Source organism: Ipomoea nil, unplaced genomic scaffold, assembly GCF_001879475.1.
Source record: "Ipomoea nil cultivar Tokyo-kokei standard unplaced genomic scaffold, Asagao_1.1 scaffold0706, whole genome shotgun sequence".
Classification (NCBI taxonomy): domain Eukaryota; kingdom Viridiplantae; phylum Streptophyta; class Magnoliopsida; order Solanales; family Convolvulaceae; genus Ipomoea; species Ipomoea nil.
Window position 1 is genome coordinate 57,501 of NW_017617134.1, and position 16,804 is coordinate 74,304.

The 16,804-nt window shown below is 38.4% G+C and overlaps 1 protein-coding gene and 1 long non-coding RNA gene across 2 annotated transcripts in view; both read left to right on the forward strand.

Moving 5' to 3' along the window:
• LOC109176372 (disease resistance protein RPP13-like) overlaps nt 1-13,390 on the forward strand; it is a 23,606-nt gene extending 10,216 nt beyond the window's left edge. The window contains exons 3-4 of the mRNA XM_019325815.1: nt 11,638-13,226; nt 13,373-13,390. Coding sequence (XP_019181360.1) covers nt 11,676-13,226; nt 13,373-13,390 — 1,569 coding nt within the window. The 5' untranslated portion in view covers nt 11,638-11,675. The remainder of the gene's footprint in view (nt 1-11,637; nt 13,227-13,372) is intronic.
• A 1,091-nt stretch (nt 13,391-14,481) lies between these two features.
• Nucleotides 14,482-15,268, forward strand: LOC109176481. The gene is made up of 3 exons (XR_002053385.1): nt 14,482-14,589; nt 14,762-14,829; nt 14,955-15,268. It is a non-coding gene; the product is annotated as an uncharacterized LOC109176481 (long non-coding RNA).
• The last annotated feature ends 1,536 nt before the right edge of the window (nt 15,269-16,804 follow it).

Genomic DNA, 16,804 nt, shown 5'->3' on the forward strand with positions numbered 1-16,804 from the left:
AGCCACATTTGTCTTCTTCTTATTTTTTTTTTAATTTTAATTTTAATTTGTATATAGTTTTGTTTGGATTATTATTATTATTATTTACGAATTAATAGATTTTATTTAATTTACATTTGAGATTCTTACCAAATAAGCTTTACGACAAAAGTTTGGGCTGGAAAATGAATTAGGATGATTTTTTTTTTAATTATATATAGATAGATTGATTCTATTTCATTTTTTAAGCAAAATCATTCTTAAAGATTAATAGTAAAATAAAGCTAACTTATTAATAACCGATTCTATTACATTTTTTTTATGCAGAATTTTTCTTCAAGATTAATAGTAAAATAAGATTAAATTATTAATAACCAATTCTATTCTATTTTTTATGCAAAATCTTTCCTAAAAGATTAATAGTAAATATCTTAATGATTCTTTTTCTTATATTACTTATTGATTATTTTCCATTTTTCAGAGTGTAGAAAAAAATTCCCATGGCTAACATTTCCTTCCATTCATTTCCATTTTTCAATATTATTATTAATTTCCTTCCGAATATTATTCTATATTGTTTTGGCGTACAGCTTCCTTCCATTCATTTCTATTTTTTCATATTATTATTAGTTGTTTAGGCGGGAACTTGTAAAGGAGGTTATTATTTTTATTAATTAATATAGAATATAGATTACCAATTAAAATTAAAGTTTTTATTATAATTGAACAATAATATTACCAATTATTATTTGAAGATTTTGTAAAATAATAAGTAAAATTGTATTACGAATAGGAAAATATATGTACTTTAATTTAAATTATTAATAATTAATTATATTTTATTTTTTAACAAAATCTTCCTTAAAGATTAATAGTAAAATAAAGCTAAATTATTAATAACCGATTCTATTATATTTTTTTACACAGAATTTTTCTTAAAGGTTAATATAGTAAAATAAAGCTAAATTATTAATAACCGATTCTATTACATTTTTTACGCAGAATTTTTCTTAAAGATTAATAGTAAAATAAGGCTAAATTATTAATAACCAATTCTATTCTATTTTTTACGCAAAATCTTCCGTAAAAGATTAATAGTAAAATATCTTAATGATTATTTTCCTTATACTGCTTTGATGGGGATATGGGACCCGACGGTCCATTTTATTGGAAAGTATGGCAAATTATTGTATGGACCATGGTCCACACAATGTTATGTGGACCATAACAAAAAGTACATTATTTTTGTACTGAATATACACTATAGAATATAATGTACACTCAGAACAAAAATAATGTACATCCCCTGTATATACTGTACATTATCTTTGTACTGAATGTACATTATTTTTGTACTGAATGTACATTATTTTACCGTCGACAAAATATGGTCCACACAACTTGTGTGAACCATGGTCCACACAATAATGATTGGGAAAGTATGGGGTGGTGAAGAAAAGAGGTTTGCCCAAGTCTTATTGGGCTAAGGGGACATGGTGGCCCAAAAAGGCACAAAGAAGGAGAGAGAAGGGGTTTCGGGGAAGAAATCGCCGGCGGCTGACCGGCGATGTGGCCCGCCGGACTCCCGGTAGCGGTGGTGCGCCTCCGGTCGTCCCGGCGGCGCCCCACCACCGTGGCCAGTGAAGGCCACTGCCCATGGGTGGACCTCCCGCAGAGCAAGCGCAAGTCTAACCATCAGCCCACGCCATCACATGTGTACCAAGATGCGACAACATATATTTGTTCCTATAATCTCGGCCGGGCAGCCCGACCACCGGCCATGGCCGGCGCCGGGTCCCGCCGGCCACCTCAGGCCGAGGCGCGGCCAGCGGGGGCAGTGCGCCCCCCAGATTGTCAATGGCACCCCCCCTCCTTCCCGAGGGGGTGCTGGGCGGGTGCGCCGAGCATGGTGGACCGGGGTGGTATGCGCGGGAGTCCTGGAAGTATGGCGAACGTGCTCGCTTGCGTAGCGATAAATGGGGGAGTAGGGATGGATTGCATGGGACACGCGGACGCTAGAGGAGGAGGGGGCTTGCTATAAATAGGGGCTCGGGGTTCTCAACAAGGGGCAACTCAGACACGACAAGCACTACGGTCTAGTGGTCTTGATCTATACTTTCAACCCAGCTACCTGGGTTCGATTCCTACCAGTAGCATAGTTAGCTATAGCCCACCACGTGGGCCTTATTCTTTGTATTTGGGCCATCATTCTGGGCCTGTACCTCGGGCTTTGTATGTATTGTTTAGGGTCTAGCGCCCCGGGTAACAAAGTCAGTACTTTCATACCCCCGTCCTATGTTCCTATACCCGGTTTATGGTGGACCCGGTCCCAATAAAACCATCATTGGCACCGTCTGTGGGGATCGCTACGAATAGCCCGTGTTTGTAGTCTCTTCCATCCTAGCAAGGTTCCGAGGTATGCCCAAATGGTTGATTCGCAAGAGGAGCTACCCTATAAGGTAACACACTTAGCACATCGAAACGCTACTCTGGTGAGTACACTTGAACACTTAGTTAGGTAAAGATTGTGTTTATTTTCCCAAACTATGTGCCCCTATGTGCTCTTCATACGCATCGCTAACTTGCATAGCTTTACCACTTTACGTTACATCATGCGAATAATAATATCAGTACTCTTTTTCCGAATATGTGCTCCTACGTGCTCTGCATGCTTGGCCCACGGTCACCTCAACTATGTGCTCCTATGTGCTCTGCATGCTTGGCCCACGGCCACCTAAACTATGTGCTCCTATGTGCTCTGCATGCTTGGCCCACGACCACCTCAACTATGTGTTTCTATGTGCTATGAATGCTTGACCTACGGTCACCTCACTTATGTGCTCTTATGTGCGATGTATGCTGGTCCTACGGCCATGGCGGATGGGGCATGTGGGTTATCGCAACCCACATGCGCGGACTTGCCCCCGGCAAGCCGCATGCAGTTGGCGGATGGGGCATGTGGGTTATCGCAACCCACATGCGCGGACTTGCCCCTGGCAAGCCGCATGTAGTTGGCGAATGGAGCATGTGGGTTATCGCAACCCACATGCGCGGACTTGCCCCCGGCAAGCCGCATGCAGTTGGCGGATGGGGCATGTGGGTTATCGCAACCCACATGCGCGGACTTGCCCCCGGCAAGCCGCATGCAGTTGGCAGATGGGGCATGTGGGTTATCGCAACCCACATGCGCGGACTTGCCCCCGGCAAGCAGCATGTAGTTGGCGGATGGGGCATGTGGGTTATCGCAACCCACATGCGCGGACTTGCCCCCGGCAAGCCGCATGCAGTTGGCGGACGGGGCATGTGGGTTATCGCAACCCACATGCGCGGACTTGCCCCCGGCAAGCCGCATGCAGTTGGCGGCAAATTGCATGGCAAAAAAAAAAAAAAAAAAAAAGAGGAGAGTGCGAATATAAGTTAAAAAAAAAAAACAAAAAAAAAAAAGGTTGCATACAGGTGTAGCATGGAGAAGGAGCAAAGACATCCACGGAATATTTAAAAGAAGCATGCAGGTGCATCATGAGCATGCAGGTGCATCATGGAGAAATCGATAAAAGCATACTAAATAAATGCAACAAAGAGATGTACAATGCAAGAAGCATCCAAGAAGTGACAATAGAGGAGTCACCTTGGCCTCTCGACACTAGGTGATGAAGCGAAGGCCAGGGCAGCGTGCGGTGTGTGGCAGAGGTACGGAGTAATGGCGTGACGCACAACAATGGTGATAAGGGAAGGTGGCGGCAAGAGATTGAGAAAGGGAAAGAAAGGAGGTGGTGATACCGAATTCTACTTCCTTTAGGCATCAAGATACCTAAAAGAACTGGGGGACTTGTAATGAGGATATGGGACCCGGGGGTCCATTTTATTGGAAAGTATGGGGTGGTGAAGAAAAGAGGTTTGCCCAAGTCTTATTGGGCTAAGGGGACATGGTGGCCCAAAAAGGCACAAAGGAGGAGAGGGAAGGGGTTTCGGGGAAGAAATCGCCGGCGGCCGGCCGGCGATGTGGCCCGCCGGACTCCCGGCGGCGCCCCACCACCGTGGCCAGTGAAGGCCACTGGCCATGGGTAAAATGTAACAACCAGGGCACTATTGCCAGTAGGTTTCGAACACAGGACCTCCCACAGAGCAAGCACGAGTCTAACCATCAACCCACGCCATCACATGTGTATTAAGACGCGACAGCATATATTTGTTCCTATAATCTCGGCCGGGCAGCCCGACCACCGGCCAGCGACTGGCCGGTGCCGGGTCCCGCCGGCCACCTCAGGCCGAGGCGCGGCCAGCGGGGGCAGTGCGCCCCCTAGATTGTCAATGGCACCCCCCCCCCCTTCCCGAGGGGGTGCTGGGCGGGTGCGCCGAGCATGGTGGACTGGGGTGGTATGCGCGGGAGTCCTGGAAGTATGGCGAACGTGCCCGCTTGCGTAGCGATAAATGGGGGAGTGGGGATGGATTGCATGGGACACGCGGACGCTAGAGGAGGAGGGGGGCTTGCTATAAATAGGGGCTCGGGGTTCTCAACAAGGGGCAACTCAGACACGACAAGCACTACGGTCTAGTGGTCTTGATCTATACTTTCAACCCAGCTACCTGGGTTCGATTCCTACCAGTAGCATAGTTAGCTATAGCCCACCACGTGGGCCTTATTCTTTGTATTTGGGCCATCATTCTGGGCCTGTACCTCGGGCTTTGTACGTATTGTTTAGGGTCTAGCGCCCCGGGTAACAAAGTCAGTACTTTCATACCCCCGTCCTATGTTCCTATACCCGGTTTATGGTGGACCCGGTCCCAATAAAACCATCATGCTTATTGATTCTTTTCCATTTTTTAGAGTGTAGAAAACATTCACATGGCTAATATTTCCTTCCATATTATTATTAATTTTCTTCCTAATATTATTATTAATTGTTTGGGCGTACGGCTTCCTTCCATTCTTTTTCATTTTTTCATATTATTATTAATTGTTTAGGCGGGAACTTGTAAAGGAGGATTTGTGTTTATTAATTAATATAGAATATAAATATAGATTAATATAGAATATAGATTACCAATTAAAATTAGTTTTATTTTTAATATTATATTTGAACAATATTATTACCAATTATAATAATAATAATAATAATAATAATACTAATAATAATAATAATAATAATAATAATAATAATAATAATAATAATAATAATAATAATAATAATAATTATTATTATTATTATTATTATTATTATTATTATTATTATTATTATTACTACGGAGTAATTATGGCGATCCCATAATTACACCAAAAAATAAATACACTTTTGACCTATACAATGAGGAATTGAGCATGGACTTCATAACTGTCAAAACCGGCACCATGAGAATAAAACAACTTAACAAATCAGAACTTAAGAAGTCTGATTACTTCAATAATCAACAAAAAGAACTAAGACGAATATAATAATAGTCAATTGATGTATTAAAGGCGATTACTGCTATATCTTGTCGTGTATATTACAACAGAAACACTTAACCACTCCCCATTCTCCAATCACTCATGAATCACACATTTTATTGTGTGGCACTTTAAATTCTCGACTAATGACAGTATAGCAAAAAAATGAAGAGAGAGATTAGAGGAGTCAGCACTCAGCATCCCTTTAAACGGGTAGGAGTATGCACCACTCAAAGCGAGATTCACATGAGGCTGCCTTTCATCAATGATAATGAAACTTCAATAGAAGCAAAAAATCAATATATGAAATGGACTTGGAGTAACCGTAGAAATATTCAGAATAAATCATAATCTAGGCATATGATATGAATAGCTTTTTGCTGAAAAAAGTATTAAATTTGGACAACACAACCATGGAAAACATATTGTATCTAATCCAATCAAACTACTTGGTTGCTAAACCTATCGTTAACTTCGAAACGCGGCTGAACTGAATGATCAAGGCTGAAGACCTGGTGGGAAAAAAAGGATGCAATATAAAATGAAGACTTATAATTTTTGTAGTCATCAACTCATTGTATTTATAGGTGAAAAATATGAGAATTATAAATTTGTAAAAATTTTCAAAAAGAAAGTGTATTTATTTATTTAAGGTATTGCCCTAATCAATTCATTATATTGATATTCCTAATCAATTCATTATATTAATATTCCTAATTAATTCATAATATTAATATTACTAAATTTCCATTTTTCATTTTCTTACCAAATAAGCTTTATTAAGTATTTGACCAATAAAATATAAAATATTTAATTAATTTGACTACAAAAGTTTGGGCGGGAAAATGAAATAGGAGGATTTTACTTTTATATATATATATATATATATATATATATATATATATATATATATAGATTAGTCTTTACATTGAACTTACTCAAAAGAAAATGATCAAACTTCTTTACCAGAAACATAAAACTAAATTACACATTGTACAGTTGCTATAACAATGGGGACAACAACTTGACTGCTTAAAATTGGCATGCCCTTAAGAAAACAGCAAGCACACTAGCAATATTCAATTGTTAACCTAGAAAAATTACATTGTGTTATTCCATCTGCGGCATGGTTATCAAGGCGGACTTTCTAAGCGAGATGTGTGCCTAGTCGACTAGGCAATGAGTATTAAATAAATAAATAAGTACAGCCTGAGCTTGATGGGCCAAGTGTTTGGTTATTAAACAATTTGGAACAACAATTCGTTCAAAACCACTGAAAATACAAACACTGTAATTTACAATGTTTTCACTTTAGCATATTTTGAAGAATAATTTCCTTAAAACACCCCACAGTAATATTTAAAGTCATTTGCAGAAAGTATCGGCGCAGGACCCCAAATATCTGAATATATTAATTCTAAAGGATGCGAACTAGTACATTCAACACGCGATAAAGGAAAATGAGATGAATTGCCTAATTGACAAGAGGAACAAATATTTGGCAGATCACTGGGATTAAACGAACTAAGACTACAAGAGGCTAAAACTTGACGCAGGACCCGAGAGTGTGGATGCCCAAGCCGCATATGCCAGACGAAAGAAGACCATGCAGCAATGAAAGCAGCGGGAGCCGGACACGAGCCAGGCCAGGCATATAAACCCCCGGACGCATGCCCCTTAAAAAGGGTGTTCCTAGTTTGAATGTCCTTCACAAAGAAACACGAAGGGTGAAACTAAAAAAAGACATTATTCTCTTTAGCAAAACGCTGAATAGATAATAACGAAGAGGATAGACCAGGAACATGCAAAACATTAGACATACGAAACGACCTAGAATTAGTGGCTTACGAAGTAGAACCAACAGTAACAATAGGCAAACCTGTACCATTGCCGACCCGAAGTGTCTCTGGACCATCATATGCAGTAGAGGACGTCAATAATGTGGGATCAGGGGTAGCATGATTTGTGGCACCAGTGTCCGGGAACCACTGATGAGAGTCATCCATAGAACCATCAATACCAGAAACGATAACATTCGCCTGAGGGTCCGGATCGGGAATGAAACGACGCCAACACGCCGTAGCTATATGCCCTTGCTTGTTGCAAATATGACACCGAGGGCCCGAGTTGGACCGCTCCCGGCCACGACCGCCGAGCCCCCTGCCGCGGCCGCCACCGCCTCGGTTTTGCAGACTGCCACCGCGACCGCCGTGACCACCACGGCTTACGGCCAAGGCCGCCGGTGCGCCGAGAGCCGCACCATCGTCCGAACAGATCCACTCCAGCGAAACAAGAAAATCCGCAACTTCCGGGAGGGGAACAGGCGCACCACGGGCTAGAGTTGCCACCAACGGTCGGAACTCCGAGCGTAAACCGCGAAACACATATAAATTATGATCATCCAACTCAACATGATGACCGGCGAGGGCCAATTCATCAATCAACATCTGGGCACGACCAAGGTAATCAGATATCGAGGAATCACCTTAACGGAGCCCCTGAAGTTCACCGAGTAGTCGGAGTGCACGAGAGCGGGTAGACGAACCTAGGGTTTGTTCGATTACCTGCCAAAGCTGCCGAGAGGTGCCCTTGCCGACGGCGAAACGAAGAGTCTCCTCGGACAAAGAGGAGATGAGCATGGAGAGGATTGCCTTGTCTTGCCGACGCCAAGCGAGCTGCCGGGTGGGAGATCGGAAACTGCCGCCGGGGCGCTGTCCGCGGTCGACGTTAGGGCCGGCGATGCCGTTGGAAAGGGTGTTGTACCATCAACAAACCCCAGAAGCCCTTGGCCTTCAAGAAACGGAAGCATCTGAGTTCGCCAGAATAGATAATTTCGGGAGGTCAACTTTAAATAAACGAAGTGATGAGCCGATGACTGGCTACCACTCGCAGGCATCGTAGAAACCTCGGTAACGGTCCGTTCCGAAGAACCAAGAACAGACCCGTCATCAACACCGACGTTTTCCATGAGAAAAAAAACATAGATGATACCAGATGAGAATATATTTTCTGTATTCAATGAATAATGTCTGAGAGTACAGGGAGCGAATATATAGAGATGCTAGATATAATCCTAGTCTAACACGAATAATGTAGTCCTAGTCTAATATGGATAATAGAGTCCTAATAAAACTAATACCGGTAAACAATTCCTTTACCAAAAAAAAAAAAATACCGATAAACAATTCCAAACATGTCCACAATATGGAACAAGGATCTGTTTGGGAGAGCTTATTTATGAGCTTATAGCTTATTTTGGAACGCTACCTTAGGTAGCGTTTCAAAATAAGCTCATAGCTTCCTAACTTTTTTTCCATCTTTATCCTTATTATTTTAAAGAAATGACATAATTTACCCTTCCCAATTAAAACCCTTTTCCCTTCTCCTTTATCCGCAACTTTCACATTTCACCGCAAATATTATTATTATTATTATTATTATTATTATTATTATTATTATTATTATTATTATTATTATTATTATTATTATTATTATTATTATTATCATTATTAGATTTGCAACATTATTGCTACTTCATTATGAGATGCAAGGTCATGATTAGGGATGACAATTTCAATCCGCCCCGTGGATATCCACCCGAATCCACCCCACGTGGATCGGATTTTTTTGGGTGATAGTGGGTGATGGGTCGGGGGTCGGTCTTAAAAAAGTAAACCCGCGGTGGGTCGGATTGGATTCGGGTTCTATGTACAAAACCCGCCTAAAACCCCACCCGACCCACCATGTAGTTATTTATAAAAGTTTTTATAACTTCATGTAAATTTTTACTGTTTTTATATCTAAACTACTAAGTTTATTTTTAAAAATTAACAATTTAGTTATTATATTTAAATATTTACATTATTTTATGTTTTATATAACTAATTAATGAATTTTATTATTTTATTATGTGTAGGTAATTTAAATATTATTTTTTGAAAAAATAATAATAAGGTTATAAGTGGTGGGTACCCATAGTAGGCACCCGCACCCAATGGGGGTGGGAGTGGATTTTGAAAAAGTCCACCCGATGCGGGTTGGGGGTAGGGGTGGGTGAAGAAAATATAAGGTGGGTCGAGTGATGGATGTAGCCCTCCCCGACCCACCCATTGCCATCCCTAAATTCATGATTATGCTAATAGTACCCGCATGGGCAGCTCAACTGGTCACAGAGGTGAAACTTTGGAAGAATGACCAGGGATCGAGTCTCACCAGCGGCAGTGTGGGAGCAACCTCTCGAAGTGAGGGGGGTTTCTTGTGCGTAGTGAGCACGGTCTAGCCTCTATGGTTCATGTTCAGTTGAGTTACCATCGGAGTGTGGGGGGCCCTTAGGGTTGGGGTTCTTCCGAGATTATGCTAATAGTTTTATTTCTAAATTTTTTTTAAAGACAAAATGTTAAATTTTAATATGTAAACAAACTAATTTAAATTTTATGAAGATATTCTTTTTAGTCTTTTTACATTTATCATCTTATCAAAAAGCTAATTTTACCAAATACTTTCAATCATAACAGCTAGCTTAACAGCTCTTCAGTTTTCAGCTCCGAGCTTATAGTTTTTCAGCTTTCAGCTCCGACTTTATAGCTTTTCAACTAGGTTTGCCAAACAGAGCCTAAGTGTTTATTTTCCATAATATGAATTCTTTAGTTACTATTTGAATTATTCAAAATTGGCAAAAATTTGTGGGAGACAGTCTCACAGATCTTTGTTTGTGAAACAAATTAGGTCGTATACAATTGGGTGTGTAAGTATTGCAATTTCAATTATAAGTAATTTAAGTATTACAATATTTATTATTAGAAATAATCAATTTTAACCTAAATAGTATCACAATTTCACATATATGTATTACAATATTGATCATAAGTAACGATTTATTTTTAATTTAAATTGATATTAAATTTTCTAGAATAAATATTACAATTTCATTCATTAAGTAACATTTTACATATATGTATGTATTACAATATTTATATTAAAATTACATTTTGTAAGTATTACAATTTCAATAATAAATATTATAATATTTATTATTTGTAACAAGCATTTTACTCTAAATAGTATCATAATTTCACAAATAAACATTCAATATCTATTATAAGTAACAATTTATTTATTTCAATTTGATATTAAATTTTTTGTAATATGTATTATGATTTCTATCCTAAGTAACAAATAACTATTCTAGATTTAACTCATTTCACAGATTAAAATATGTGAGATGGTCTAACACAAGTGTGACTCTTAAAATATTTGAGAAGGGATTAATACAAATTTTCTCAAACTTTATATTTGTTAAATGAAAGATCAGATCAGAGTACTCTGGAGTTTTTACGTGGATTGATACATAACATATGGCCGGCCTTTGCTAAAACGACTCTCCAACAACTACAATATTTATTTATTTTTCAACCAGAAGCATTTTGTGATTATATATGGAATCATTAACTTGTACTACAAGTTTTAATCATTGACTTAAAATATTTTATACTAGTACTAGTATTAAATATTGCAACAAGTTGGAGAGAGTCATATATGGAATCTTTAATTTTGACAATGTAAAAGTAGTTGTCGGCTTGGAATTCATCAAATTAGTTGCATTATTGCCCAATTCATCTTCATCTTCCTTCTGCTAACCTCCATTCAAACAAACTCAGGAAAAAAAAAACTCTCATTTACAGAGAGAAGAATGGCTTGTGTGGTTATACTTTCTCTTATGAGGACACTAGAGCTTGAGTTCTTGCAACTTCTCCCTCGTCCAATTCTACAACAAAAGGAACTCATCCCTTGCAACAAAGAGCTAGCCCAATCTCTCCACAAAAAGCTTGGATTTCTTATGGAACTATTCGATGAGAATAGAATGGACGGTGTTGAAGCAATTAAGGACTTGGAAACAAAGCTCAGAAATGTAGCTTTCAGAATTGAGGATGAAATTGAACTCCAAGTAGTACATCTTTATGAGGAAGAAGAAGAAGAAGGGGAAGAAGATGATGCCTTTAATGTGGAAATGCCAGTGGGGAATACTAGTCATTGCCAAAGGCTTCATCAAATTTTGCATCCACTAACCGGAAACTCACATCCTTGTCTCAAATTTCGTTTTATTTTGCACCGGGCAATACAAGACATTGATGCCATCGAAGAAGAGCTAGTGAAGGTGAAGATGGAGTATAACCATTTTATAGCCTTGCAAGGAAGGAAGACTACACTTGATGCGGTCACTCCAAAATATGGTTCCTCCAAGCATGTTTCACACTCCGAGGATGTAATTATGGTCGGGAAAACCAATGAGTTCAAGACTATAAGGGAGATGCTAATACAACATCCATCTAAACAGCGAGAAGTTGTTTCAATTATAGGAATGGGAGGTATTGGTAAGACGACGCTAGCTAGACGAATTTATGAAGACCCATCAATTACTTCCCACTTTGATGAGAGAGCATGGGTTGTCGTATCACAACATCACAATAAGCGACAAATGCTCGAAGGTATTCTGAATTCAATAGGCAATTCAAGAAGTGGCAGTGATGAGGACCTAGCACTACGACTCTACCAATGTTTAAAGGGTTTGAGGTATCTGGTTGTGATGGATGACGTATGGAGTGGAGAGGCATGGGATGCTATCAAAGCTTGCTTTCCTGATGACATAAATGGTAGTCGAGTATTGTTGACTACTCGCCTTAAGGAGGTGGCTAATAATACGTGCACCAAAGATGACTTTTCTCATCAAATGCAATTGTTAGAACAAAGTGAGAGTTGGAAACTATTTTCTGAAAATGCATGTAAATCTCATGGTGCTGAATTTGAGACGATTGGGAGACCGATCGTTGAAAAATGCAGAGGTCTGCCTTTAGCAATTAAAGTGGTTGCAGGCCTATTTTCGAAACTCAACACACTAGATGAGTGGAAGAATACGGCTAATGCTCTATGTTCTTCAGCAACTACTCTAGATGATGAAGAATGTTCGAGAATACTCTCACTGAGTTACAATCACTTGCCCTACAACTTGAAAGCTTGTTTTTTATATTTAGGAGTTTTTTCCGAAGATTATGAGATCAATGCTAATCATCTTGCAAGGTTATGGTTTGCCGAAGGACTCGTAAAGCCATTTGAGAATGAAAGCTTTGATGCAGTGGCTAACAGGTACTTACAAGAACTTATGGATAGAAACCTAATAATGTTAAGCACGCTAAACTCTTGTAGAAGAAAAATTAAGAGATTTAGGATGCATGATTTATTGCATGCCTTTTGTGTAAGAGCAGCTCAAAGTGAAGACCTTTTACATGTTATCATGAGCCAAAATAGTTTTGATTTTGATAAGAAAGGCTTTCGTTGGGTAAGCATCCAATCAGTAAACTCTAACATGTCTACAATACTTTCTCGTTCGAAAAGCTGCAGGTCCTTCTTCTGCTTTCTAAGGATGGATTCCTCTTTTGATTTTAAAAATTTCAATCTACTAAGAGTACTCTACTCTAGCACTGAAGTTGCCAGGCTCAAGAAGATTGAGGATATTGTCCATTTGAGAGTGCTAATTTGTAGATATAATAATATAGAACTGTTCAGGGTTCGGGAATTCTTAAAGTCAAAGTGCAGTAAGAATATAGAAGTGTTCAGGGCTTGGAATCTTCAAACACTTCATTGTTACAGAGTATCATATAGATCATATGATGGAGGGAACTATTCGGAGTTTCCACAACTACACTATATTCATTGTGGCGACTATTTTCATGGAAATCCTCCCAATTTTGCTCGAAAACTTTCTTGGATAAGAGCTGATGATTGCTCAAAAGAATACATTATGAATATCCCATACTTAAAGAAGGTACGTATTGGAGGTAAAGGCAGAGACAGTAATGCTTGCATTACAAACCTAGCCTATTTAGAGCAGCTTGAGGGATTGCATATTTCATTTAGTGATGAAACACAGATGCCAATTAATCATCATATTGTTTTATTGAAAAATCTTAGAAAGTTGTCATTATATGATATGAGATTTGAGTGGGAGGAAATTAATATTCTTAGCAAGTTACCTAGGCTTGAAGTGCTCAAGTTAACACCGATGTTCTGCTCATGTAAAAAGTGGGAAATACAAGAGGAAGTGATATTTCGCCAATTGATTATTTTATATATTTTTTCTTCTGACTTCAAGCATTGGAAAGCTAGTAGTCATAATTTCCCAAAACTTGAGCACATATTTCTTTGGAATTGTGGTCAATTGAGAGAGATCCCAATCGCCTTTGCCGAAATTTCAACATTGAGTTCAATCAAATTAGCGGGTTGTCTTCCTTCTGCTGTGAATTCAGCTAAGAAAATTCAAGACGAGCAACGTGACTACGGAAACTATGATATGGTTGTTAGTGAGAAACATACAAGGTACGTCTCCTTTTCTCTTAATTGCATTTTTTTCAACTTGTGCCTGGCAAATTTAAATGTAATGACTCATGACAGGGTTTGGGAGGAAAACTTGAGTGAAGAAGATCCAGAAGTGGATAAGTGATAACAATTGAAGCATGTGCTCCATCTCAACTAAAAGCCTAAGCTGATAGTTAGATTGCACATTAATGGCTATATGCTCAACACGTCCCCTCACGTGTGTAGTGGATTCCAAGCAACACGTGGACCGTAGTCGCTTATCGGGTAAATAATCTAACAAATGAGTACGTTTCAAGTTAACATATATAAACCTATTTTTTTTTTTTTTTTCTAATTCTAATTAGTTTGAAGTCAGTGAATTTGGTTTAAATTAATAATAATTTAAGATTCCATTAAATAAAAGAAGTCAATCCTTAAGGAATTAAATCCCCGGCGGATTGTTTGATGAACTCCTCAAATTTTGATAATCATTGAAATAAATTTATGATATTACTTTTTGTTTTAGTAATTGGAAACAAAATCTCCATGGAGTGTTCAAATTTCAAATATTGTATCCTAGTATATGTTCTTGGAACCTTGAAACAACTTACTCTTCAATTCTTATACAATAATATTTCTTCCCTTGAAACAAAATTACATCAAATTTCACTTTCTTTCTTATGTTCGATATGATAATATATACATGATAGGTGATCTTTGAAACTTGACCCTGATGAATATAAAATGAGTCTGATGAACTTGAGGAGAAGATCAGAGTATGCAAAGCTTGAGCATACAAGACTGTAAAGTTTCTACTCACTAGAGCCAAAAAGGTATGTTTACATTTTACTTGCAGATTTATGATTGCAGCATTCTAAGCTACTTGCAATTAGTCTCAGCTAGTTGCTGGGAATCACAACAAATTTACATTCTCTAAGTGCTCTTAAAAATCTTGAAACTTCACTTCTTTCTAACTTTTGCTTTCAATCTTTGATGCATATGCAGATACATATATTGTGGGAGTTGATGATGAGTGTTAACAAGAAGACTGATTGCAGTTAAGCATCTCAGTGGTTGGTTTTGGCATTTCAGCTTTTTCCATATCCTCAGTTTTTGAATTATGATGTGCAATGCAATACTTGAATTACTATCTATATATATCCGCAAGGGCTGCTCAATCAGTACAGTTGATTTTTAGGTGGTAGATTGTGGGCAAGAAAACAAGATCGAGTCGCAGTGTGGGAGTTGCGGGCATCTAAATGTGGTGGGCTCCTTGTGGCACTTGGCACTTGGTTTCTGAGCCACCGTGATTTATCCTTCCACTATCTTATCAGGTTAGAGTGTGGGGTAGGAGTGAGGAAATTTTGCCTTTTGTATGCAAGTTTAGTATGTGTTCAATCTTGTAATATTTTGTTTTAGTACTCCAAACTTTCAAAGACTTCTTGGACAATATCTCTGTGAACTCTTCTTGAATTCCCTTCCCTGTTGGATATTGTTGGCTTTTAGCTCATTTTATTTGCAGTGATAATTGTTTCAGAGTATGAGTTTTAACTTGTTTGGAAACAGAGATGACCAGCTAGTGAAGGAGGATGGGCTAAAGTTAAAAGAGTCATATTCATTTTTTTCACTATTACTAGCAGGACGGATCGAATCAGAGAACTTATATATTGCTTCAGCCAATTTGCAACCTCCTCCTCGTTGCTTTCATGTACATATATTGCTGCATGCTTCAATTCATCTCCATGTTTCATTGAAAACACTTTAGTGGCCTGATTAAACCAGAAAATTTGTCATCGTGACTATCACTTGCTTCTATCTATCTTGCTAACTTTTTTTTTTTATAATAAAATAATATCAAAATACTATAACGTTTTGCATGGTCGCACACAGCACACTCGCACCTACAAAGTCATCGAGCAAAATTCGATGAAGAGAAACAAGTGGGTGAGTAAGTATAAAGGAATAGTGTATATTAGTTCAGTTTGTTTAGTTTAATTTATGTGGTTATCATGGTTGAAAAAATAGTCAAGTGTTCGTATATTTTTATTTTATTGTTTATTTTTAAAATTTTTTTTATTTTATGATGATGTTTTGAGGGATGATTATGAAATGATTTTGTGTATGCTAGTGGTGATACTAGATACTAAATGATCTGATTCGGCAATGAATAATAATAATAATAATAATAATAATAATAATATATTTTGTACAAGGGCATTTATATCTTTTAAACATATATTCCATATTTATTCCTTAACCAACAGAATACAATTTCTATTATATTCCTTACATATTCCATTCCCTATACAATAATAATAAGATTTCGTTCGGTGCTGTGCTGCTCTGTCCAGATGGCATTTTCGTGGCGGTGGTCACTGGCAGTGGCAGTCTTCTTCCTTGCTTCTCGCCATTAATGGCTTGCAGGGAGGTTCTATCTTGGCTCATGAATCGCGAGGTGTTGTCCGTTATCTCTAAACCGATTGCTCGGAGCTTCGGAGTTCGTTATTGACCACTTGTATTGCTATTCGGTCATACGTTGGCATCGTTGTTAATGACTGTCGAGAGGCTTTATTTTTGTTTTCTCATTTTTACATTAGTTTAGTGCCGAGATCGGCTACTTTACTTGCTCATACACTCGCTATAGCAACACGCCTTCTCTCAGGCTAACATTTTGTATTGGGACATGGTCCCTCCTGATTCTATTTCCACTTTGCTTTAATATATATGCAACTTTGCTTTCAAAAAAAAAAAACAAGATAATTGGATAAGACACTAGACAACACCGACTCGATGCTCTGGGTCTAAAAATGATCGTGGATCTTGAATGCAAGTGACTTCCTAAAGGTTCCTACTTAATTTTAATCAAATTATTTATCTGGATTAGGAAATCTGATACAAAAAGATAAATAAATAAATAAATAACAAGGTAAAGAAAAAGAACCAGACACGCAGAATTGTTTACGCAGTTCGGAGCTAGAACTCCTACGTCTGCGGAGCAACTCACGTCAGCTCAATCCACTAGATGATTACCAAAGAATTACAAGGAGT